The sequence below is a fragment of the Excalfactoria chinensis genome, chromosome 4, assembly GCF_039878825.1.
Source record: "Excalfactoria chinensis isolate bCotChi1 chromosome 4, bCotChi1.hap2, whole genome shotgun sequence".
Taxonomy (NCBI): Eukaryota; Metazoa; Chordata; class Aves; order Galliformes; family Phasianidae; genus Excalfactoria; species Excalfactoria chinensis.
In genome coordinates, this window is record NC_092828.1 from 54529760 (window position 1) to 54554021 (window position 24262).

The 24262-nt window shown below is 42.3% G+C and overlaps 1 protein-coding gene across 4 annotated transcripts in view; it reads right to left on the reverse strand.

The window, feature by feature from the left end:
• SLC20A2 (solute carrier family 20 member 2) overlaps window positions 1–24262 on the reverse strand; it is a 57489-nt gene that overhangs the window by 16806 nt on the left and 16421 nt on the right. For 2 of the 4 annotated variants that reach the window (XM_072335159.1, XM_072335157.1), the window contains exons 2-8: window positions 13937–14476; window positions 9562–9702; window positions 8282–8367; window positions 6628–6724; window positions 4527–4643; window positions 3642–3845; window positions 1645–2233 (exon numbers count right to left, since the gene is read on the reverse strand). In XM_072335159.1, the coding sequence (XP_072191260.1) occupies window positions 1645–2233; window positions 3642–3845; window positions 4527–4643; window positions 6628–6724; window positions 8282–8367; window positions 9562–9702; window positions 13937–14225 (1523 nt within the window). In that variant the 5' untranslated portion in view covers window positions 14226–14476. Of the gene's footprint in view, window positions 1–1644; window positions 2234–3641; window positions 3846–4526; window positions 4644–6627; window positions 6725–8281; window positions 8368–9561; window positions 9703–13936; window positions 14477–20706; window positions 20851–24262 lie in introns of those variants that run through there. The other 2 variants (XM_072335158.1, XM_072335160.1) reach the window with 2 other exon arrangements.

The following is a 24262-nucleotide window of genomic DNA, read 5'->3' on the forward strand; positions in this document are numbered from 1 at the left end:
GTCTGTGCAGATGAAGCAATGTCATAAGCAGATGAGCAATTGAGGAAGGCATAAAATGCTCCACCCTGAGCCTACTTCCTGAGTCCTTTGGTCAAAACTCTTGTATGTCATGGAGCGAAAAAAAAGCAGGGAAAGAGGTGGGCAAAAGAGTAAAGAGACATTGGCTGCCTCTCTGGAAGGGTATTTTTCTGACAGGATACGACCAGGAAGTGGATGGCAAAAAGATGCAGATAAACAATTTCTAAGGCCAATTCCAAGACTTTGTCAGCTAAGTCAACACAAACAGGAGGTAAGACTCTGAGAGGATGATACTTCTTCTTTATTACTTGAAAATGATGTTAATGCCACAGGGCCTGAAGACGGACATTCTTAAGCCAAATGACCGAGAGATGAAGTGACTGGCTTCTTCTGTCAGAAAAAGAGTACTTCAGCAGTGATAGCATCTCTGGATAAAACTCCTGTGTATCAGAACTATATCAGGAGATGGGAATCTTCTAACTGAGCACTGAGGAGATTTGACCCTGCTCATGTCTGAACTGCCCATAGGCTGAGGGAAATGGGCTTGTTCAGCTTGGAGAAAAGACGGCTGCAAGGTGACCTAATTGCAGCCTTTCAGTACCTAAAGAGAGCCTATAAGCAGGAGGGGACTCAGCTCTTTGAAAGGGTAGATAACAGTAGGACAAGGGGAAATGGTTTAAAGTTGAAGGAGAGAAGATTTAGGTTGAATACCAGAGGGAAGTTCTTAACCAAGAGAGTGGTGAGGTGCTGGCACAGGCTGTCCAGAGAGGTTGTGGATTCCCCGTCCCTGAAGGTGTTCAAGGCCAGGTTGAATGGGGCCCTGGGCAGCCTGGTATGAAATGCGGAGGTTGGTGGCCCTGCCTGTGGCCAGGGGGTTGGAGATTCGTGATCCTTGAGGTCCCTTCCAACCCAGGACATTCTGTGATGTCCTCTCCTTGCACAAGGCACAGGAACATGTCCAGGGATCCTCAGGGTTAGCTCCCTTTAGTTTGAGAGCTATGCCAGGTAGAGAAGTTGTGCATGTAGTTTATAAACTTCAAAATAACATCAAGGCTTGTTACAGTTTCTGGGCTATTTAGCGGTCTACCACCTCACATAGTCCTTGACCCCCCTTATGGCTGGAAAACTCAAAGCAAAAGGAACTTTATAAAGGCTGCAGCAATCCAAAGAAAGACATTCTTCATACACCTCTTTTTGCCATGTAATGTGATGAGAGAAGAAATTCATCTAATTACAAAAGTAGCCTAAACCTGTCACTTGCTGTTGGTAGCCATTGTTGTAGTTGAAACAGGCTGTGAACTCTGCAGGACAGTGACTGTCTTGTTTGTTTTTAGAGTGGTCAGCATGCCAGGGCACCAATCTCTGGGGGGCTCTCAGTGCTTAAGCCTGAATTAACCTATATTACACAGTTACTTAAATGAGAAAAGATGTTACCACTGAGAAGAAAAGCTATAGACCTAGCAGCCAAACTTGTAAAAAGCACTGTGGACATCAGCATAGCGATCTTTGAGAACACAGTGCAGTTTATCATCTGCCTGCAGAAATATGCTTTCTGACCAGCTATCAAACCTTGCTTCAAGCGCTTAAGTTTTAAAATTGCTGGTTTGTGCAATCTCACCCTCTTACCTGACATCATTCCCTCCATGGGCAAAGGATCCAAAACAGGCTGTTAAGATCTGGAGGAAGTGGAAAAGCAGATGGACCTGAGACGTGTCCTTTTCTTCCTTGTCCTCTTCCACAGGGTCTTCTGGGGGCCTGTTAGGATCTGTGAGTTCAGAGGCTAACTTCATTTCCACTCCACCCTCCTCCGCCTCAATTTCTGCCTCGGCCACTGCGTTGCAATAGCTGGAGTAGCTGTCATAGCGAACTCGTTTCTTAGAGTAGGACACTGTGTCTCCTACTAACTTCTCACTGTCCTCGGGAGTCGATGTATCTGCTGCTTTAAATGAAGAATGCACAGGCATGCCACAGATAGCAGCTGTATAACAAGTATAACTATTGTTGCGTCGTAAAAGTTTGTAGTTGTTTTCTTGAGCAGGCTTCTCATCAGTGGACCTGTCCAGGTGCATTTTGTGTAGCAAGTCTTTGTATAAACCTGAGTCTTTGTGCACAGTGTGATAGACATGGCCATCACTCCTCACCTGGCCATCAAAGCTGAAAGTGCCATTAGAGACAGGGGATTTCACAGAGGTGTGCGTCATAGAAAAGGCCCTTCCTAAAAACAGCAGAGATTTATTCAGATGTTAGCTCTATGAAATGCAATTTTGAACACACACCCCCACACACACACACACTTCACAAGATGAGAAAACAAGAGGAAATGGCTAAAAAAAAGAAAACTATCACAGGGTATGGGATAAAGAAGGCCAATTTGCACTATATGCTTTGAACGAGTGAAGAGTTCATCCACTGCAAAGTAAATTCTCCCATCAAAAGTTAGGATTGCATCAAAAGTATATTAAAACAGAACAAAAGAAAACAAAACACCTATGTTCCAGCATTGGGTCTTCCACAAACACGTGGGAGGACCTGCAGTGCCATTTAGGACCCACCTCTCAAAGGTGATATTTGAAGCCCAAGTCCTCTAGTTTTTTGAAAACTCAGTTATGTACAAAATTCCTTATCTGTAAAGTAAGCCCTTTTCTGAGGTTTTCTTTACTTTGAACATGTGCAAGTATGTCAGGAAAGATGGTCTTTCTGCAATTTGATACTGAAAGACCTATATTTAAAAAACATTTACACGACTCAAAAATAATTTAACAAAACAGAAAACAAAAAGCTCATGTTCTGCAAAACGTATTTCTTCAGCTACTCACATATTTTGTATATTTTTTTTCTATCTGCATAGTTATTCCCACTATATACATTTAACATCAATGTCTGCTGTGGAACTCATATCACAGCTAAGCCAGTATTTCTGAAGAAACTCAAATTACCTCTGTGCAACATTCAGAACTGTTTTATCTGGTTTTGAAGTGGAAGCTCACGCTCCAAGAGCTCCCACCATGATTTCTTTGATTTTGTGAGAATCAGCTGAATACCTCAGGCGTTTACTTACCAAATTATGGGGTTGCATAGACATTAGTAAAATGATAGGAGAGTCAGCTGACTCCAAGTGGGTGGGAGAGGGGTGATGTGACCACATGGAACAGAAAGGGCTTTATGCACACAAGCATACCTCTGATGAATATATATTCAGAAAACAAAGGGATTTTTCTAGTGGACATGCCCCAAATGGTCACACATTCATCAACTAAAACCCAAATCTTTTCATCTCCTGCTAGTAATCTTTATGCTGCATTTAACCTTCAAACATCAGCTGTTTACATTCTCTGTATTTTTCCACTGCTTAAAAGGATGGAAATACCATTAAGAACAGCAAGTAAAGCAGGAAGGAAAGTAAGTTCTGCTTTCATAGAACGCACAGGCAACCTGACAAAATGTAATTGTTTTCAGGCTCTCTAGAAAATGCCACTTGTAAATGAGAATCTTTCTCCACAAGTGGTGAAGAGGGATAAGAGCCGAACATCCCAAACGCTAACTTATCATTTACGATAGAGACTTGCACGCAGCAAAACATGCTATCAAAACAAGAAGACTGTTGTGTCGTCTTAGTTTCTTACCATAAGGTACACGTGGATGGTTTCCATTTGCAATAGCATCGGATGCCCCAGCAGCTTCTGTTACTGAGCCAGTAAGGGGAACTGAGCTCTCATCAGACGCTTTGGCACCGGGGAGCTCTTTAAAGACTGGTGTTTCTTCATCTTGAATTTTATCAAGACTTTCATCTGATATCCTTGACAGTGCAGCATCTTTCTTTAACCGGCCTAAAGAAATAACAGGACTGTAATTCTAAACTCAGCCTCTCTGTCACACTGCTTATGTTTCCAGTGTTTGCATCAATGGAACAGATCCATGTGGATACAATAGCTTGGCTCTGTTTCTTACACATTATTTATTTCTAACACCTAGCTTTGTTAAATTCATCTGAGAAAATGCTAAAACATTCTTTAACTTCACCAACATATGCACCTGAAGTGAAACACCAAGCTGCTCATTAATTAATGGAACTTGAAACTCTTCTCTGATTTTGCAATGCTATATTTGCTGAAAGTAGCAAAACAAACAAGTAAAACACTGTAAAAATAAAAGCTGCGATCAGTCCAGCTCACCGTGAAGTTAGTTATTTGAAGATAATCATCCCGCCAGATTTTTCTCTTAAATATTTCCTTAACAAAACATAAAATGGATTATATTCCAGGATTTATTTTCCTGTTTCTGTTAGACTCTGGACGGCATAAGCACTGCAGTGGATTGCCTGAAGAGGTTTTGAATTTCTTCCACTGCAGGTTTTTAGGAGCAGGTTACATAAATACATGAAGAACAGCTTCAGCACGCCCTGCCTGTGGGTGAGGACTAGACTAGATGACATTTCAAGGGCACTTCAGTTCTCAAATGAAATTCTTCACAATTTAAAATCACTCACATTTCATCAAGCAAGTACTTACTTTCTATTTTTCTCTTCATCCAGGGGCATACAAAAATCCAAACTAAGACAGCAAATACTAAGGACACACCAAGTGATATTAGAGCAATAGCCCACATTGGCAGTACCAGTCCAAGTACTGTGAAGACAAAAGTAAAAGCCAAGCAAACTGTAAATTAACTTATTTATCTCAAACAGTGGAACAGCAGACTTGCGAAAGCCCATGTTTGCCATGTATTCAAACCCAACACGAATGAGCTGCTCATTTTTAACATGAATATGTCAGATACATGCAATATTCAAAGGTCTAGTTGACCTGCTAACATTTATGGGACTGATCCTCTAAGAAATTTGTTACCCCTCCATGACCTCATTTCCAAAGAAGTCAATGGCAAAACATCCATAGCAGGGCTACAAAGCTAGTTTGTCACTACTGTATATACTAATGCACGTTAAACTCTGTTGCCCATTAGGTTAAGTATTTACCTGACCTCTGCTCTGGTCAATAAAACCTGCTGCTTAGCTTAATCTAAGCCATTATCTGCTTATAATAATAGCTTCATGTGGCACTTCTGAGCCGAGGGTCCAGTCCTGCAATGTGAAGCCTTGCAAACAGTTTGTGCTCCTTTAAGATCTCCTGGCTTCCATTCTCCCGAGAGATCTCCTTGCTCTTGTTCAATTAACCAGTGTGATCAGGCCATTGATGAAGAAAGAGTCTGGACTCTGACCCTTCTGTCCCATCAATGCGTGCTCATCTTGCAACTTATGTGATTAATTCATACTTGTTCATAAAATCTGCCAGGGTAGAGGCGATGGAGAATAGACATAGGTTGTAAACATGTAATTTCTGCATATCAAAAATGGAATCCCACCTTTTCACTCACACACTTTAGAGACTGCTAAGCTGAAACAGAAGGGACATTAAGATTCTTATTTCATTTATTTTGCTTAATGAGTCACTGCAGACTGCCTGACCTACTTCTGCAAAACAATTAGTCAGGAAATGTTGGTTATACAGCTGATTTACTGTGAAACATCTTGGATATCCATCCAATGAGGATTTTGACTTAAGAAAAAAGCTCAATTATGCCTCCCTCAAAGTGGGAACTTTGCAAGCTTTTCATTAATTTCACTAATGCTACGCTATCGACCACACTTTAACAAATGCATTTGTCTAGTGCATTTAGTACAGCACATTTTAGAGAAAATGGATTTCCATTCAGAAAAGGTCACTTTCTAAAACTGTTTTCTTAATTCAGGGGACATGTTAAAGATTGGAGTCTCTTTCCAATTGTGTGATCATTCACTGCTCCAGGGCAATGATCTAATCTAAAGATAACGTTCAGTGACCAGACTCTTCAATAATGTAGGTGAGAGAACCGAACACTTTTTTTCTGAACTATCTTACTGCAAGGTTAGGTTTAAATACTCATTGCTTAAGTAAATTTAAACATGAACATGCAAGTGCAATCATATAAACATATACATACAAATGGAAGTATATAAATAGAAACATGCTAAAATGTATAAACAGACAAAAATAAAAGTACAAATATAGTTAAAGTCATGAAAATGGGGTATCATTTCCTTCTACTGAACTGCAGTGAAAACACAGCACCCAAGAGATTTATTAAATGCAGAAAAAGACTTTGGGCTCCTTATCACTGAAGGGAAATAAAGAAGTAAATTTAATTAATAGGCTTTGTGCCAGATTTGTCAGAACCATGACTCTGCTGGTTTCAGTGGAGCTATAGCTTTGGATGGAGTGCACACAGCCTTCCAGACTACTCTGGACCTTCCCGTATTTGCATGCTCAAATGTATGAAGCCAAAGCTGGCAGCTCCATGTTTCCCTTTCCTCTAAAAAGGGAATTTTTTATAGCTGTGCCCATCTGCACTAAACAGTGTTTGGGGGGATCACAAAAATACAAGCACAAATAGAAGAATGCGTGCAAGTACATGCTTTACTCTTTCCCTTTTGAACTCCTAATGGAAGAAGTAGCAATGCAGTGTTTACAGCTACCCAAAAGCACACCAGCAGAACACTGTTATCCACAACAAGTGCAGCACCACAACTTGAGGAAACCTCCCAGCGGTGCCTCTGTCTGCAAACAGCTTGCTCACCTGGTGCCCCCGTGTACATGATGGAAAACACGTTAATAGCAATGGTAGCAGCATAGAATACTGGAAGTGCGCGAAGACCATTGGGCACGGGGTCTTCCTGCAGAAAAATCAGGAAAAAAAGGAAGTATTAGCTAGGTGTTCCAACAGATCAATATAAGCATGAACCAACATAGGGAAAATACATCCCCCCAAGCCAGTGCCAGGCAGGTGGAGCCTTCAGGTGGATGGTGAGAAAAGAATGTTGACCTGGATGGCTGCAGTCAAACCTCCAAAGATGGTCTTCACAAGCACCAGTATTCTGGGGAAGCCTGACACTGTTCTTGGGCACCATGGATTGTAGCGTCAGGTCTGCTGCAGACCTGTTGGTTGACCCAGAGGCAAACTTCCTTCTGTGAGCATTTTACTTTGCAGGAGGCTGTCCTGGCTGCCAAACCAAGCACTTTAACTGAAGCAGGCATGTCACCATGCCTCGCTGCCCAGCACAGAGCTCAGCAATGGGCACAGGAGGCAAGCAGCCGTGCAGCCTTGTGTCCCTGGTGTTCACAAGCAGAGTCTCAGCTGACAGTGCATGCAATGCGTGGAAAAAGCCTTTGTGAAAAGAGAGCTTTGGCCTCTTGATGGGCTCTGTGTAGCTGGGAAGAGACTGATGAAGGGGTGTCTGCTCAGATTTTGTTTCCTAAAGTCATGCAGAGACACCAGGGCTATGTGCACAAGGGCTTGTTCATGTGATTTTGATGATTAATTTCCTAAGTTGTGAAGTTTTTTAATGGGAACTTTTTCCCCGTAGTATCTCACCCTTTATGCAGGTTGAGTCATTTTAAATTCAAAGCTGTGTCCATTCAAATTTGCCATCTGCTTTTATCACTGATGTTTATTTACATCAACATCACAACTAAAGAATGATGAAGCTGAGGTTACAGGTGGTGCTATTTATAGCAAAAGAATTAGTTCATTGTCTATTTAAGTTCCCTCTATAAACACTAATACAGTATCCCTTATTTTAAGTCCTTGTCATGCGCTGCACCACCTATTTTAAAAAGTTGAATAGTGTGAGAGAAACTAAAAGAGCAGATAAAAGTGTTCTGGTTTCCAGAAAGTCATATTCCACACCAGAGATATAATGGACTAATACTATCTCAAAGCTGACTGAGGTCACTAAAACCCATTGATGCAGATTTCAGGAGAATCTAGTAAATAAACAGATGCCCATCTTCTAATATCTGATGCACAAGAAAACCAAAGCTTAAAATTTCTCTTAAATGCTAATGAGACTATCTCCCTGTGAGAACTATTCTTTATAAATAACAGTTTGAATTGCTACCACGAAGCTAAGTCAACGTGGAAATATTTGTACTAATGAAGTAGCAATGTCAAAGTATAATCTGTCAATGAAACAGAACATATAATATTAATTAGCTCATGATGCACTTGCATAGCGCTTTCTAAGCCTAAATTATGTGTTTTGTTACTCAATCTGAGCTTTCAGAATTGCTGAAAGCAAACAGAGTTCCAATGGCTAGGTAAAGAACAACTGGTCTCCTATCCAAAAAGCAAGCCACAAACTTTCTGCTCTGTGGAAACGTCCCCCCTCAAATGACAGGCCAGAACACAGCCTCTGTAACAGGTACTCATTATAACAATGGAATTGGTTTACCTTCTTTAGAATGAAGAATCTAATCAACACAAAAAGTACTCCAGACATCAAGCCAGACAACAGTGGGGAAATAAACCAAGAGGCAACTGTGTTTAAAGAAAAAAAGACAGAAAAGAACATGAAATATATAGTATAATATACTTGTATAATAGTAAAGAAGTGAGTAGTCATGAACAATGCATTCAAAACTGTTCTTGTACAACTGGAATGTTTCAGATATTTACTTACAACTGGCGCAGCTCAGTTTCCACTGACACTCATGAAAGCCCAACTACTGCTAGGCACTATTAGAAACATCAGCCAAAGCATTTCCATATCACTTTGCTAGAATTAATCAGGAAGAAATTATCTGAGTTGATGTAGAGTTGACCAAGAGAATTAGTAAGAATTCCTGATCACCCTAACTGTGAAGGGTGCAAGCAAGTGGCAAGTAATGGCATCTAGCAGGATGCCATGTGGCTCACAGGGTAAGAGTCTCAATTTCCAAAATGCCACAGAAGCACCAATTGCAGAGAACAATGCACATACATTTTTTTGCGGGTAAGATTTGCAAATGTTCAGGACAGAAGTGGGTGGCAAAACTCCCACTGATTTCAATAAAACAGGATTAGGGCAAGGCTCTGGAAACCTCATCCAGAGTCACTTATTGCTTGTGACACGTTTAACAAGTTGATCCTGCTGTCATTTCGAGCTCGCTACAAACTTTATTTTACTTTTGACAGAATTAAAAAAATATACACACATTGCTAAAACTTTTTTAAAGCTCAACTATATTCCTGTGCTTTCAACCTTGAATCCTTTTAATGCAGGATTCAGGATGTGACTTGGGTTAGAAGGCTTCCAAAGCAATACAGAAACCTCCCTGATATCCCTGCTTGGTGGTGCTGATGGTGGCAGTGGGAGGCTGTGATGTAAACATGTGCTGTGCACTCAGCTTTCACCTTCCTGGATCTGGTGGGTGGAGAAACATGACTATGGGCATCCATATCACTCCGAGTAAGAATGAGGTGCTGTGAGCTGCCATAAAAAGCATTAGAAGAGGAGGAGTGTCACCTTGAAGCATGTCTGGGAGGCAAAATGTTCCCTCAGTTTACTTCTAGGAAAGCACAACTTGCATTTTACCCTTCTTCAGGGCCAGCCTGCAGGTGCACTGCAGCCCTCAGGTGGAAAATAATTTAAAGACAGAGTGCTGCCAGTACAAGGCGTGCTTCTGCGAAAGCTTTTGCAGTCAGTGAACACTTTTTCCCAAACCCTCCCACATAAAAGGAAATGGCAATTACCAATCTTGACAAGCTGCATCCACTGAACTCCCTGTGTGCCAATTGCAACGAGGGAAAATCCAATTGTAGCACCTACAATGCAATGGGTCCCCGATATTGGGAGTTTCAGGAAAGATGCAATCAGCTGCCAAACAGCAGAACCTGGAAAGTGAGGAAGGGAACAAAGCATAAACTGTACAGAACAACAATAAAAGAAACGTCACACAGACAATTCTCAATGACGTACCCTCGTTCTTTTACAAGCACAGCCTACACTCCACATGTACAAGAGAGATCCCCTAAAGAGAATTTTGCTCCTTTTCTGACTCCAAAAGCAGATACTGCAGCAAATAGCAGCTCTGAACGCTGCAGCTTATTTATGATTTTTTTTGTTACTAACAGCACTTAATGCCACACAACAGGACTGCTCTTTTTTGAAGGCTTTCACTATTATTCACTATTCAGTTCATCAGACTGAACACGCAAACAGCTCCAGGTATGCATCAAGCTTGGAAAACCTCACTCTCTTGAAACAAACCTGGAAGCCTCTAACTGACCAGTGTCAGGAGCCAACCATGGCTTCACTGATGAGATACCCCAGCTGCTGAATTCAGATGCTAACAGAGAAAGGCTCAAATCCTGGCTCAGGGATCTTTCATGCCTCTTCTCAGTGATGTGCAGCCACTATCCAGAGTTCTCTACAGGATAAATTGCCTGAAGAGGGAGTGAAGATGCTCGCCGTCTTGATTTGTAGCTCACTGCAGCACTGGAGAATTCAGGCTGCGGAAAAAAAGATCCCTAGAACCACAGAGAGGACCTTGCATTCAGCTTCATTCAACATCTGGATGGTTAGATTAGACCACAGCTGGACAGCGAGCCCACCAGCATGCAGCCCCACGCCCTGACTCCGCAGTACAAAAGGTCCCCTGCTCCTCTTGCAGTGGGGCTACTATGGGGACATCAGAATCATCTGGGCCATGACTCAAGTTTTCTGTTTATCTTGTAGAATAGTAGAGAGCTCTTAGTAATATCTCTTCTTCACCTTAAGACTTCATGGTCTTGAGACAAAATCTTAATATGCTATGAAGCTCCAAGATGACAGCAATCAAACTGCAATATGAGATCCCATATTTTCTGGCTCATGCCATCAGTCTTCACAGATCTGCAGCAGACACAGGTGATAAAGCAAGGCTGCTGAACACACACTGCCACTCAAATCCCAGCCTCCAGCCTCAATTCCAACAGGCGAGGATGGCTTGAAGATCTTGAAATGGAATCTGGCTACACATCAGGGTTTAAAAGAACTGAAGAAGAGCTGAGTTTTTGCAGCTCCATGATACACACATAAAGTGGGGAGAGAGCAAGGAGCCAAATTACTGATGCCCTCTGAAGATGCACAAGGGCTCCAGAGCAAAGAACGTAGGGGTGATGCTCAAGATAAGGCACGGTGAAGGAACAGTCTTGACAGCAGAGGCTGGTCGAGAAGACAGGTGGGAAGGTATAGAGAAATGAAGGGAAGAATGAAAGGTATACTTATAATCAAGCCTCAGAGACTGGTTTGTCACTTCAAACAAGCCATTTTACTGTCAAGTTTCTGCCTTATAAATACTAAACCACTCAGTCTTGCCAGATAAATCTGCTGGCATCATATGCAGTGTGGAAGTCGACCAGGCTGTAAAACTGATCTTTCCTGCGGCACCATCCCAAAACAACTGGTACTCCTACTGGTACTGCAAATACTAGATCAACTAAGGAACACCTGCCCTTTCATTTTTTGGCCTCTCTTTCCATACGCTATAACAAAAATAAATACACTCTGAAACCTTTGACATGAACTTAAGAGGTCAGCAAGTGGAAGTGAGGTGAAAGGGAACACACATGGTAACATCTCTGAAGAGCCAAGTGAACAAAGATATAAGTCAGCCACAGACACATAATTGCACACACAAAAAAGTCATTCTAAAAAGCAGAAAATGCTTCCAAGTCACAGCTGCACTACAAATGTGCAGAGATGGCTGGTTTGGTTTTTGTTTGTTTGTTTGTTTGTTTTAATGGGGAAAGCAGGGAATATGGCACTATTTCTTATTTAGTCAATCCAGAAGACAAATAGGGGAAGTAGAGGACTGACAGGTAGCCTAAGGAGGACAATGTATAGTCTAAAGAAGTTAAAGCAAGCATGTTAGAGTACAGAAGAAAAATACAAACTAAGCCAGAGCAGGACTTTCCTCTGGGGTTGCAATGCCATAAAGCAGACACCTAAACTACCAACATTGATCCTTAACTCCTCTCCAACAAAAAATGCATGTTTCTAACCTTGACAAAACCAGCCCCCAAAACAGAGGGCTCATTAGAGCTTGTCCTGGCTCACAGCACAAATGCTCCAGTATAGAAGCACACTACAGCATCCCAAAAGTGAGAGTCCCAAATATCTGAAGCACCAAACATCAACATTTTAGAAGGTTACAAATTATTACAAAATGCCACATTACAAAATGTAAATGCACGTTATGTCATCCCCAGACAATCCCAGTGCCCCTTGCTTCCTTCTTGCTGACCAGGTGGTTGCTCTGAAAATCCCCATCTGCTGTCTGTAAGCATCAAGAGATCTTCCAGTAACATCTTGAAAGAGGACACTGTGATTGCTGGTCTCCTCCATACAGTTGGCTCGCGGAAGCCTCACTGAAATTCAGAAGCTAACTCTGTTCATGGAAGCACGACCACGGTGCATAAGAGAGTGGAGAGAAATGTACTAAGGAAAAAGAGGAAACATACAGGAGAGAAATCAAAGAGAAAATATTGTACATCCAGGGGAAAGCTGGAGGTGGATTTGAGGGAAAAAAATGGAACCTGCAGTTGGTAATTTGTGCTTAATTCAGAGATTTAAAATGTGGGATTTATTCTTAATGCCCTTACTGAAGGAAGGGAATGCAACCGGTCATGAAGTTCACACAGGCTTACGTAAACACACATGCAAATAAGTTGTTTTCCTTGAGCTTCTGGCCAGTTGCCTCCACAGGGGGCATAGGGGACATAAAACTGCCCAGACAGGATCTGATGTTCTCATCATGAAGAGATACAGAAAGGGGAAAAGACTCGTGTTCTGCAGGTGGCGGTCAGGAGATGTAGGTCACTTACATCACACGTGGCGTGGGCTGCTCTCAGGTGTGAGTCAGAAATGATGCAGCTATCTCAGGAAGAAAAGGGAAAATACTACAAGCAGAGTAACACTCCTCAGTCATCCCACAGCTTGAGGGCAAGAGCAGGAATCTGCAGCTGGCCTTGTCAGGCATTAAGACAGAGGAAGCAACGGAGCTCAGGAGTGCTGAAGATGTTCTTTGCAGTTTCCCTGTATGAGACAGCAGCTAATCGGCTCTTCTTCCTCTTCACCAGGGGAGGCAGCCAGCCCTCTGGAGGCTCAGGGGTGGTGAAGGTCAAAGAGGAGCATCATTCCTCTCACACACACCAAAACCACCTCAGTCCAGCACAGAAAGTGGCAGTCTAAGCTCATCTTGATCCATTTTTTTTACAATTTTTTACAAGTGCAGAAACGGGGAAAAAAGGCACGTAGTAGATCTCTGTATGGAATCGCCTATTCTTTATGTGGGTTCTGTTCAAAAACTGGGGGGAGCGCTTCCTGCTTGCTGTATCCTGCCCTTTAAAAGCAGGTTTGCTGTTGATCCTTATGGGAGCTCTCCAAAAGCTCACAAAGCCTCTTGCATACAAACAAAGGAGAAATACCAGGGCTTAATGTTACTTACCTCAGAATATGCCACTTGTTCTGAACAGAGATTAATTTAACTGCAAACAATAGTGTACAGAGTAGACTCAGAGGTACGCAGAACTGCTGCTGGTTTGAGTTAGAAAAGTAAAAATGCCTTTAAAGAGTTCCCATCTATTCTTACTGCTCCTTGAAGTTTTATCACGGGGCAGGATTAAACGTATGATTAGTTGCAATCAGTCAGAAAAACCACCAGTTTAAGCAAATATTCATCTTCTTTATTTTTTTAAACTATTTATGCAATTGCTTTAATACTTATTTGTTGTAAACTTTCTGCGGGATTTTCTCTGCAGTCACAAATGGTGTGCTGACATATTTTCCATTTTCCACAATATAAATCTTGGAAATCTTTTTTTTTAGGTACTCTAGGAATACGTATATATGATCCATTACATTAAACATTTTTTCCCTCTATTTGCTTAATGGCTGAATAGCTGGAAAATGAAAACGATTAGAAGAGTTTGTAAAAAGTAGGAGCCCCAAAAGGGAATGTAAATCCCTCTATTTGCACAAAGCGAGATGTGAGTGCAGAAGATGTAAATTCAATTAAAACGTTCACAATGAGCAGGATGACAAACGTGCGGTGACTGTTACTTGGAGCAGGAAAGCATTACTTACCAACCATGGCGCTGACCTCTCCTGCCATCAGCAGCGGCACAGTGTTGTTGTACAGGTTAACATCGATTATACCTTTCCGGATCGTTTCTCCTACTTTTGCTCCCAGCAGTACCGAGCCAGTAGTTTCAAAAACTGAAGCCAAAATGCAAGCCTGGCGCAAAGTCACTACACCAGAGCCCACGGCAGTTCCGAAAGAATTGGCAACATCATTTGCACCCACTGAAAATGCTAAAATAAAAGCAATGATAAAACCCACAATGACCATCCACAGGTACTCCTCCATTGCCATCTTTCCCCAGAGCGTAGATCAGTTTCCCCTTTGCAAATAGTTAATAGTCAAGGCTGGAGGGAACCGTAACGGATTTGGAAAGCAGATTTCTTGTAAACAATGAGTTCTCTCTGGTAGTGTTAGAATGTGAAGAAACTGCTAACTGCCGATTTTCACACTACTATAAATACTGTTCAGTTGCCTGCGCTCAATCAGCAGTGAAGAACATTCCATATTTTGCTCCCAAACTGGTACAGCAGCGGTGTCCCGTCCTGCAGCAGAAAGAAAGAAAAGAAGATTAAAAAAAAAGAGGGAGTACTCTGCAGAGCCTGTCTCGGTGCGTGTTTTCTGTAGTAAACAGATGATTTGAATCCCCTAATGGGACCCTGCTTTGGCATGTGACTGTTCTAAATCATAAAGCAATTCAAAAAGGTTAAAATTAGGTCACCTCCAAAGCAACACGTCTCTTGCAGTATCACTGGCTGAGAGAACATTTTGATCGCTTTAAAAGGACTCAGAGAGGTTGCTGTTTTCTGTTGCGTTTACCGAGCAGTGTGATAAACCCTCTTTCTAGAAGGGTTCAGTTTGGCCCTTGGCACTAAGTGAACACACAGCATGTGGGACATACAGACTACACCACACAGCATGACTCCCAGCCGATGGGCGCTGCCCAGCTCCACTGCCTTCTGCAGAGCTATCCCATTTTACCAGCTGTAGCCAGGGATGCACTCCTTTGGAAAATAATTTTGTCTATGAAACGTCACCAAAATCCTCTCAAGAGCACTGTTATTCGTCTATCGATACTATCACATCCCAGGCAGTAAGGACAGCATTTCCTTACAGCTTCTCAGCCACTGAGTCAGCACAGTGATCACAATATTCCCACGTGTTCCTATAGATCTATGTAAGTGTAGGAAAAAAAATGACTAAAACGTTTTAAGCTCTCTCCTCTTTTCTGTAGATATTCATTACTAATAAGCTTATTATACTTGAACTATTCTTATACATATGTTTGAATAGCTTTTTATGACTTTGTTTTTATGAAATCCATTTTGAACTACCTCTTAGTCTTTAATTAGCTTAATCTGAAATGTGAGTGAGATCTTTAAACCAAAAATGCAGACAGAAAGGGGCTTTAAAAAACAAAAGCTTCAACAACCAAAAGGGTGTACCTTGATCTCTAGGTCAACAAGAAAGCCATTAAGTATATTTATATAAATCAAACTTAAAAACCACACTTGTACATCCAGCTGTCACCTTGCTCCCTTTCATCTGACTTTGAAACAGAGGCAGTTTGAAACCAAAGTTTTTTGGTAGTATGTAAGGAAAAATTACCATTCTCCAGATTTGGCTCAGACAGACTGTATGAATCCTTCACACATTTGTCCCCCAGGCTCCTTATCTTTAAATCAGCTGTCACAGGTGCAAAGCATCGCAGAACTCAAGCCTGTACGGACTCACGGAACCCATAAGCAGTAAGAACCAAGGTGGTTAAAGGCTGGAAGCAAACACCAGCCTGGAGAAATCCATCTGCCTCTTCCATTGGCTGCTTCTCTTGTAGCTGTCATCTACATCTACAAAAGCCATCTTGTATCATCTTCCTACCTATAACTCCAGGGAAGTGCCATTTTGAAGGTGGTGAGGGGTCAGGGGCATATTCAGCAGGAAATATCTGCCCACCAACTGCGTACCTTGCAAAAGCATTTCAGAGACTCGGAGGAACTCAGAAGGCAAACACTGAGCCCATCTGCTGCTCTCCTTCTTCAGCCTCATTCAACAAATCCACACGCATGGTTTCAAAACCATGCTGAAGTTCTTTGAATGCACTGAAGGTCTGCGTTAGGAGGGAAGGAGGGTCTCTGCAGAGAACACTCAAAACCTCAAAAATCACGATGAAATTAAAAAATAATGAGATTTTGCATATATCTGAGATGCTGGATCATTGAGAACTACCAGGAGGGAAACGTCACATCGATAATTAAGTAATCGTTCCCTGAGAAGTGCTAAAGTTTATGTCAAGGATTGATGCTTTATCCAAACATACATATTAAGGAGAAAAGATTTCTCTTTTTTCCTCCAGACTCCGCAGAGGCTGGGCAATTGTCGCTCCGGTCTTTTCCAGATATGGAGCAGACATCAACCCCTGAATGATTTGCACTCCAAAATAACATCTTGGAAGGTCTTAACTGCTGAAAACATTTGTATAAGGATTTTTATACTATGAGATAACATGTGAAAACGAAGCCCCAGTGCATTTTTCATGTTTGAAGACTTGTTGCCCATAATTCATGAGCGCTCAGCCTTAGAGTAGGAAAAGACTTGAAGAGGGGGAAAGGCTAACAATATTTGGAAGAATTGATTACAGCTAGAGCTTGTCTGCCTGAGAAGGAGGACTAAGCTTGTGATGTGCAACCAGGAGACACTGAGACATGCCAATGCCTAACCCATAGCCCGGGAGCCTTTCCCAGTCATCCTCATACTGAGAGCCTTGTTACATACCTTGCTTCAGAGGGAACCACAACAGAAAACAAGGTTACTCAAGATAACGTGTTAACGAAGCAGTGGTTTGAGCAGTTCAGCCTGCAAGGCACTTTGAGGACTGACTCGCTGTTGTCTGAGCCAAAGGACTGTCACTTCAGAATTCTCTGCAGAGAGCATAAGTGTGCAGACATGGGGACAAAGCAACATTTTTTCCTTACTCTGTTAGATTGACTCATTTTTATTTATGTATGTTGCATTTTCGCTGAGAGAGGAAGTGCTGGACCAAGATCCTTCCTTGATGCTGGTGATTCATGATTAAATTCCTTACCCTGCATGCACAGCACCTTGGTCAAGTTAGCCTCTGTACCTCAGCACCCTCTCCAGAAAATGGGAAAACTTGCCTGACATGCACAGGCATCCACAAACACAGTGGTTATGAGACTCCAGTTTCCTTCAGCCCCATGAGATGCTAGCAAATCCTTATTCCCAGCAGAGGTCTGTCTCCCATCCACTTACCAACCAACCTCCCAATTTTCTGAGGAGACCCAATCTCTCGGATGGGGGAAAGCATGGGTATTATGACATCCCCCAACACAGCAGAGCTCACGGGACAGCATTTATTCAATCCAGTTCATCCGGCTTCCATAATAAACTGCTGAGTCACAAGGCTGCCCTCACAGCTTCCCTGAGGGATGAGCTCCAGGTGGTCCCAAAGAAATGAAGGCTGAAAGTACGTGTGCTGAGGTAGAGAGCTCTGAAATCTCCTGGTGAAGGCTACAGAGTCTCAAAGTGTGCTGGTGGGGCTCTTGGCAAAGGACTCAGAAGGGGAACTACATGACCGCCATCCCTGGAACGCAATATGGGGAGGAAGGGATGTCTGCAGCAAGATGCCACCACAAGGTTCAACACAGAGGTCCTCCTTTGAAGTCTTGACTCAATCTTACCAAGGCCAGAACATGGCAGTAGCTATACCTTGTCTTTAACACATCTAAAATCCAAGTGAGAAGAGGAAAGGGAATGGGCACATTTAAAAACTAATGTGCAGGCAGTGTTTGAGCGGCGTTACTACTTTCTCCTTAAGTAAGCAGGAGATGTTAAAAGCATAAAGAAAGAAATGGAAAGAAGGAAGAAAAAAAAAAAACGGTTACATCTGCTCCGCTGTGAAAGTTTTCAGAAATGCAAAATATCCTGCAAAGTAGGCCAGCGACTAAATACAGACTAAATCTTGTAGTGTGCTTCTTTCTGGAGCCCAAAATACATCTGGCATGCTTGGGCACGCTGAGCTATGCCCCTCCTCACCTAATCTAGCCCATGAGCTGTGGTATTTTGAGTTGTTGCTGGGACAAAAAAGAAATGGGGAAAAACACCACACAGGAGAGTGACAGACCATCGGCTTTGCATGACGTCTGAAAGTCTCCAGCCCATTTTGCCCTTTTGTATTTTCTTAATACGCCTCTGTGATGCCAAATGCAATTAAGCCTGATCTGCTCGGCACTGGGAGATCCTCAGCTTCACCTGCAGGACCGATGTCATCTCCACAGCCGGCTGCACCAGACAGAGAGGTTACGCTGTCAGAGCACAGGGCCCTGTGGTGTGTGATGAGGCCAGGCCTGCAGGGCACCAGGAACTGGGCCCAGGCCACAGTGCACACCTCTGCGGGATGCTGCGATGCATGCATGTGGAACGACGTTGGGGTGAGTCTTCCGGCCACAGGAAGCTGACCTGGCATTAAAGGCAAGGTTTTTAGCTAACGTGGCCTCCTTCTGATCAATAATTAGTGTGGCCTTCCTGGGCCTCATGAAGCAGGCTCTTTCAGTGGACTTATTAACTTGCATTCCAATGCAACAAACCTGATTGTTGGAAATGCTAAGCATATCCTCACTGGCAGATGACCCAGACAGCCCCTGTGATGTCAGTTTGCCTCTTGTTGACCGTCTGCTCAGAGTTCCTCCTTCCCAGAGGAAAGGAGTAGAACGGCAGCAAGGTGAGGGGCACCACAGCACATTGTGAGCGACAAGCAGATGGGCAGGAAAAGTCAGGAAGCGAGACGCGGGAGATCATTTCAGGACATGTTTATATGTGGGCACTTACTAAGAGAGCTATTCTGGAAACTATTCACAATACATTTCTAAGAGTAGGCAAGTTTTTTGGTGAAAAATTAACAGGAAATTGGGAAGATGATGTTGTCAGTTCTTATTTTTTTAGCCAAACAGATTGCTGCTGGAGAGAAAGCAAAACCTAACAACAGCGACGAATGGTTAAACAAATGCTAAGGACTAGGTTCAAAGTCTGAGGAAGCAATCCCAGTGCATTACCCACGAGCAGTCCAGCTGAGTGACAGAGAGGAACAAACAGAGACCCGATAAATGCTCTTTCATCTTCTCTCTCCTGAAAGTTAGGAGAGAATCCACAGCATTCACGTGAAACATTAAAAATGTACATAAATCACACTGCACTCAACCATTCTGCCATCAGCAGCTGCCCCATGCTGGAGTTTAAAGCTTCACCCTGCTATAGACGGGATGGGGATTCAGTGAGTTTCCATTTTCAACTCTTGTTTTTTTGTTGCTGTTGTTTTTTCCATTGTTGAACATGTATGAGCAAAAAAGTCAAGGCAGCAGCTAATGTGGCATTTCTAAAGACAACCGTTACAAGTACTCCACTTTGCATAGAGACAGGACATACAGGGGAGGACAATTTCTTCTCCCCTGCAGTGCTCGAAAAAGCAAATATTTTGTTAGACTGCTGTGTTTAATTTGCACCGACAGGACCTTCACTTCTCATTACTGGTGGCTGAAAAGTCTGTCTCAAACATTTACCACACTGGGGCTTTCCGAAGTTTATTCCATCCCATCCAAATTTCTGTGTGCTGTTCTTTACATAAGATGCATTTGTCAGGCTTGCCACCTATGTAAATATAAGTGCAGAGATCTTCTAAATTCACAATAGCTCAGGCATTATAGCCTATTGGTACTAAATACAGCGCTGCACAGAAATCACACATGATTTATAAGCAAAGCTCCTGACAGTTCACAAAAATTATTCTTTTCTAGTTCCTGCTTGGGCCATAAGACTCACAAAGTATCTGTTTTAAGTTACTAATATTACATCTGTGATATGGAAGGTGGTACAATTTGAGCCGTTCGAGACTAAGAACATCCCTATATGGCTCTAAATTACACACACAGGACTTGTCACAAGGCCAAGCGTGATGCAAGTTTCATGCTCCAGGACACAAAAACTACCACTTTACTTTTAAAAATCAATTACCACATACTCAGAAACAGTTCTGTATCAATCAGTTCCTATTTTAACGCAGTCGCTATGTGTTTGTGCATACTTGGCACTACTGCTCGATATGGAAACGGCATTGAAGTTCACTGTTTTCCAGTGGCTCCTATCAAGTTTAACATTGCAGAGAGGGACTGTCACCTTCAGCTCCCAAAACGTGCAGAGGATGCTATGTTTTCCTAGACCCCAGCGACCTCTGTTCCCACTACCAAAAGGCCAAAAATGCAGATAGACTATTTAGTGCAAGATCGCGTTGCGGAAAACATTCGCTAAAGTGATAGAGAACAGTCATGCACAAGCAGTAATTCTACAAACCAGTGAAGTAGTAGCCAGGCAAGGTATCAACAAGTCCTCATTCACCTGTTGATAAAGATATTTTTATGTACTGAAGAATAGTTTTATCTTTCAGTGCCTGAGCAAAGTCTTTCTAACATGCAAATAGCTTTTATGATTCTGCACAAGAGATTTCCAAGATCTGTTCAGAGAAAACAAACAAGTGCTTTGTGGATATTTAAACTACATTTTAGAAAAGAAAGCCATGCACAGAAATCTTTATAACTCACCCAATACTTAAAAGTTGTTTCAAGAGAAACAGGAGCTGAGTTCTCCCAGCAACATGCCTTCCTGATTGTAAATAGGGGCTGAAGTCTAAAATAGATAGCCTATCATTCAGCACAGCCACATCTGAACATGCAAACTTCCAGAGGGTATAAAGAGTGCTGCGACTTACACAGGCAGTCCTCGGATAGAATTCCCTCCAGCACAGCGGAGCCCGCAAACACAGCTCCGAGAAGCATCAGCGCGAGTCCAGAGCCGTGTTCAGGAGGTGGAAATCTGCCTCCTCTTAAGCAAAGAATTCTGCTGGGGGTGGGCACTGATAAAACACAACACTGCGTCACAATTGCACTCGTTAGGCAAACCAATCCAAGGAAGCTCATATTAAAACAACAAAATGCTCTCTCTCTCTCTCTCTCTCTCTCTTTTCCCCCCCAGGCAAAGGCATAAACCAGATAGTGAACTTCCTTTTTATTTTTTTAAATCTCTTACCCGGAGCAGTGACCACTGGGCACACAGGGCTGATCGGGTGGGCTCTCCCCTTTGCGAGCACACTGAGCCTACGCTTAATGTAAAGGGTGAAGGAGCATTTAGCAAGAAAGTATGCACATCCGATTGAGGAAAGATGTTGCACGTTTGTTACTTTATCCATGTCAGCAGAGGTCTCACAGGCTACGCAGACTGCAGAAAGCTGAAGATGTGCACGAGTGCGGGCTGGAGCAATGCCTAAGCAAGCAACCTCACTTACAAAAGTTCAGCCTTGATTACACAGAATTCCTTGAACCACCTTCCTCAGTGGGAAGAAATTTTACATGTGTGTCAGGGCAAAAATAATGTTTGCCTTAAAGCACCTGGCTTAGCTTTATATAAAATACATCCTTGAATACCTTAGGATACAATTAAACCATTTCATTCAGCAAGAAGGAACTGAAATCAAAACTTCATTGTTGTGGTTTAAAACCTGATACGCGTACGTTTCAAGGATATATCAGGCTTCTGGTTTATAAGTAAATGGCATTTCAAACTTAACGCTTTTAGTAAACTTTTAGGTTTGACTCCATTCTGAATCAATGGCATCACATTCAAACATAACAAACTCAAATTTGCCATGTCCTCCATTTGTCCTGGGAAAAATCAAATCACTGATTTAAATCTGCAAACATAAGAGTTGGAAACTTAATTCTTACCTCATCTAGTTTCTCAAGTCTGAATAAAGCCATAATGTTACTTAACAAGGAGGAAAAGGATTTCCAAACTGAGCTCAGCTGCAGATCACAGTCAGGGATAATTTGGTAAATCTGAAAAGTGGTTTATATTTGTTAGAAAAACTCACGTGCATTAGAAAACCTGCATCGTCTTCTACAGAGAATTAGGGCAAATCTCCAGCTAGAAATCTCTAATGCAGAAATGGCATTACAACTTTCCAATTAAAAAAGAAAAAAAAAATATTGATAAATATCAGGCCAGGATTCCTTACAAGAAATACTAGCTCTTGACAGAAGGTCAGCACCCAACCACTGTGAAGCTTGCCCCGTGGCCTATAGCTCTGTGCACAGCTACATCTCAGGGCTGGTTGTGGAGTCTCTCCTTTTCACGTTGTAATTGCTGGCAAACAAGCTCAGCAGTTTTAGAAAAGTGAGAGAAAGTGGATTTCCCTTCTTCACAAAAGCCACAAACGTTGACAATGAGAAGGTTAATCTTTTCCTGCAGATCTAAACACATCCTATTTTATATCAACCCAAGTGAGAGCGAATCTGCTTGAAAACATGAAGTCAGCTTGTATTTATAGGTCCAGATTCCATGGATTTAAGGAAGTGAATAAACAAACACAGAAACTTGCTTAGAGTACTTATTTAGCTTTATACTGTAGAAAAAAAATTATATATATATATTATATATATATATATATGAAAAAAATACTTAAGAAGAAAAAACAGAACACAAAATATTCTTTCACGTTCTGTTCATAGCCGATGTGCTGTTGATGACTGGTATGGCAAAGCTCAGGCACGAAGGATCAGAAGCAGATCCAGCCTCCCTCCAGCTCTCCCTAAGTTATGGTTCATGCAGCGTGAAGTGCCACCACAAGCGTGCAGACGCAGGTAGGAAGGCCTTCCAGAGGACGCTCCTTGTCCGGGCTACTTGGGAGGGACCTCCATCTATCCCCAAAGCCAAAGCTGCCAGCCAGTGCTGTGGGAACCATCTCAGACCCACACAGACAACAAAGTGGAACCCTTTGGGTGCCACTTCCCATGAGCCAGACTGACCACAGCCGTGGTTTCTCGTTGACGTAAACTTCAGAGCAATTGCAAAGGATATAATAAACAGCACAGAAAAAGGAAATATCTTTCAAGCTTTTGTTCTGCTAAATCAGCATTGTGGACCTCAGGCATGGGAACAGTCGATCCAAGATAGGTTGATCATTAAAAAAAGTTACAATTTGGGATACCACTAAAAAACCAGGCGAAGGAAAATTTATGCGACCACAAAATAAGCGATGAGGATCGGCTTCTGGCGATGGTGGCACCAGTTGGGTTCCCACCAAAACAAATATTTGTAGAAATGATAAATATGACATATTGCAATCACAATCAGATATTGGAATTTGGTTTTCATTGTAATTTACTCTGGCAAGTCCACAACTGAGAGATCCCTGTTTGATTCAACAATTCCAGCGTAGGCAGATTTATATTCTGCTTTAAATAGACTAATAGGATGTGCTGATTAAAATAATCAATTTGCATTAGTAATTTTCTGAAGGATGCCAAGGTTCTTTTTTATCAGTAGCTAAAGCAGCATTAATTGGCAACTTCAGGGCACCGTTACATCAAAAGTAAATGCCTCTTTCTGCCATTCAGGTGGGAAAGCTACATGTTTATGCAGTTAGAGGTATCTTAAAATGCATACAGCTTGAGAAGAAAATAATGGGGGTTGGCTGTCATTTTCTAACATGAAAAACTGTAGGATTTGGAACCTGAATACCTGCAAGCTGTGTTTAGTCAGAAAAAGCAATGAACAAAAACATGTTTTTTGCAGCAAAAGCTGCACGATATCAATCCAGTTGCACTCTGATGTCTTAAATAAAGTACTGACCAACGTTTGGACTTTGGCATACCTATAGATACTCTAAAATTGGGAGCCACATACAGTTGGAACTCAGCGCTTTTGATTTCCTTGTGTTTGTGCTCCTGCTCCTACAGGGAACCCCCACCTCCAAATGACAAAGAGAAAACGAATGGGCATAAGGGAGAGATGAAGGTGGATGGATGGCTCTGAATTTCTCCTCTGCAGATGCCAGACCTGGAGACACCCCTGAGCAAAGCCACAAACACTGCTTGAGCTGGAATGAGTCCACTCTGATCAACATCTGTGTACTCGCTGCTGCATTTTGGGTGGCAAGCTCCAACACATTCTGTAATCCATCGGGATAATCTCCAAACAGAAAGAGATGTATCTGTGTTTCAGTGCGAGGAAAACAGTCTGTAAAGCTTAATGTCACAGATGTAAAAATTAAAAAGTTGCTGGACATTCAGGCATGGATCGCCCTTTTTGCTCTAAGAAAGCAATAAACCGGGGCGGGCTTTTTTTGTCAACTCCAAATTCCATTGCACTGCCATGTGAAACGTTTTTTCCAGCAAGCTCTCGGTCTCCCAGGGTGGACAGGCCATCCCAACGAGGAGACTTCCATTCCCAATGGCCAAGGTGAACTTGCTGTACTTACATTAACATGC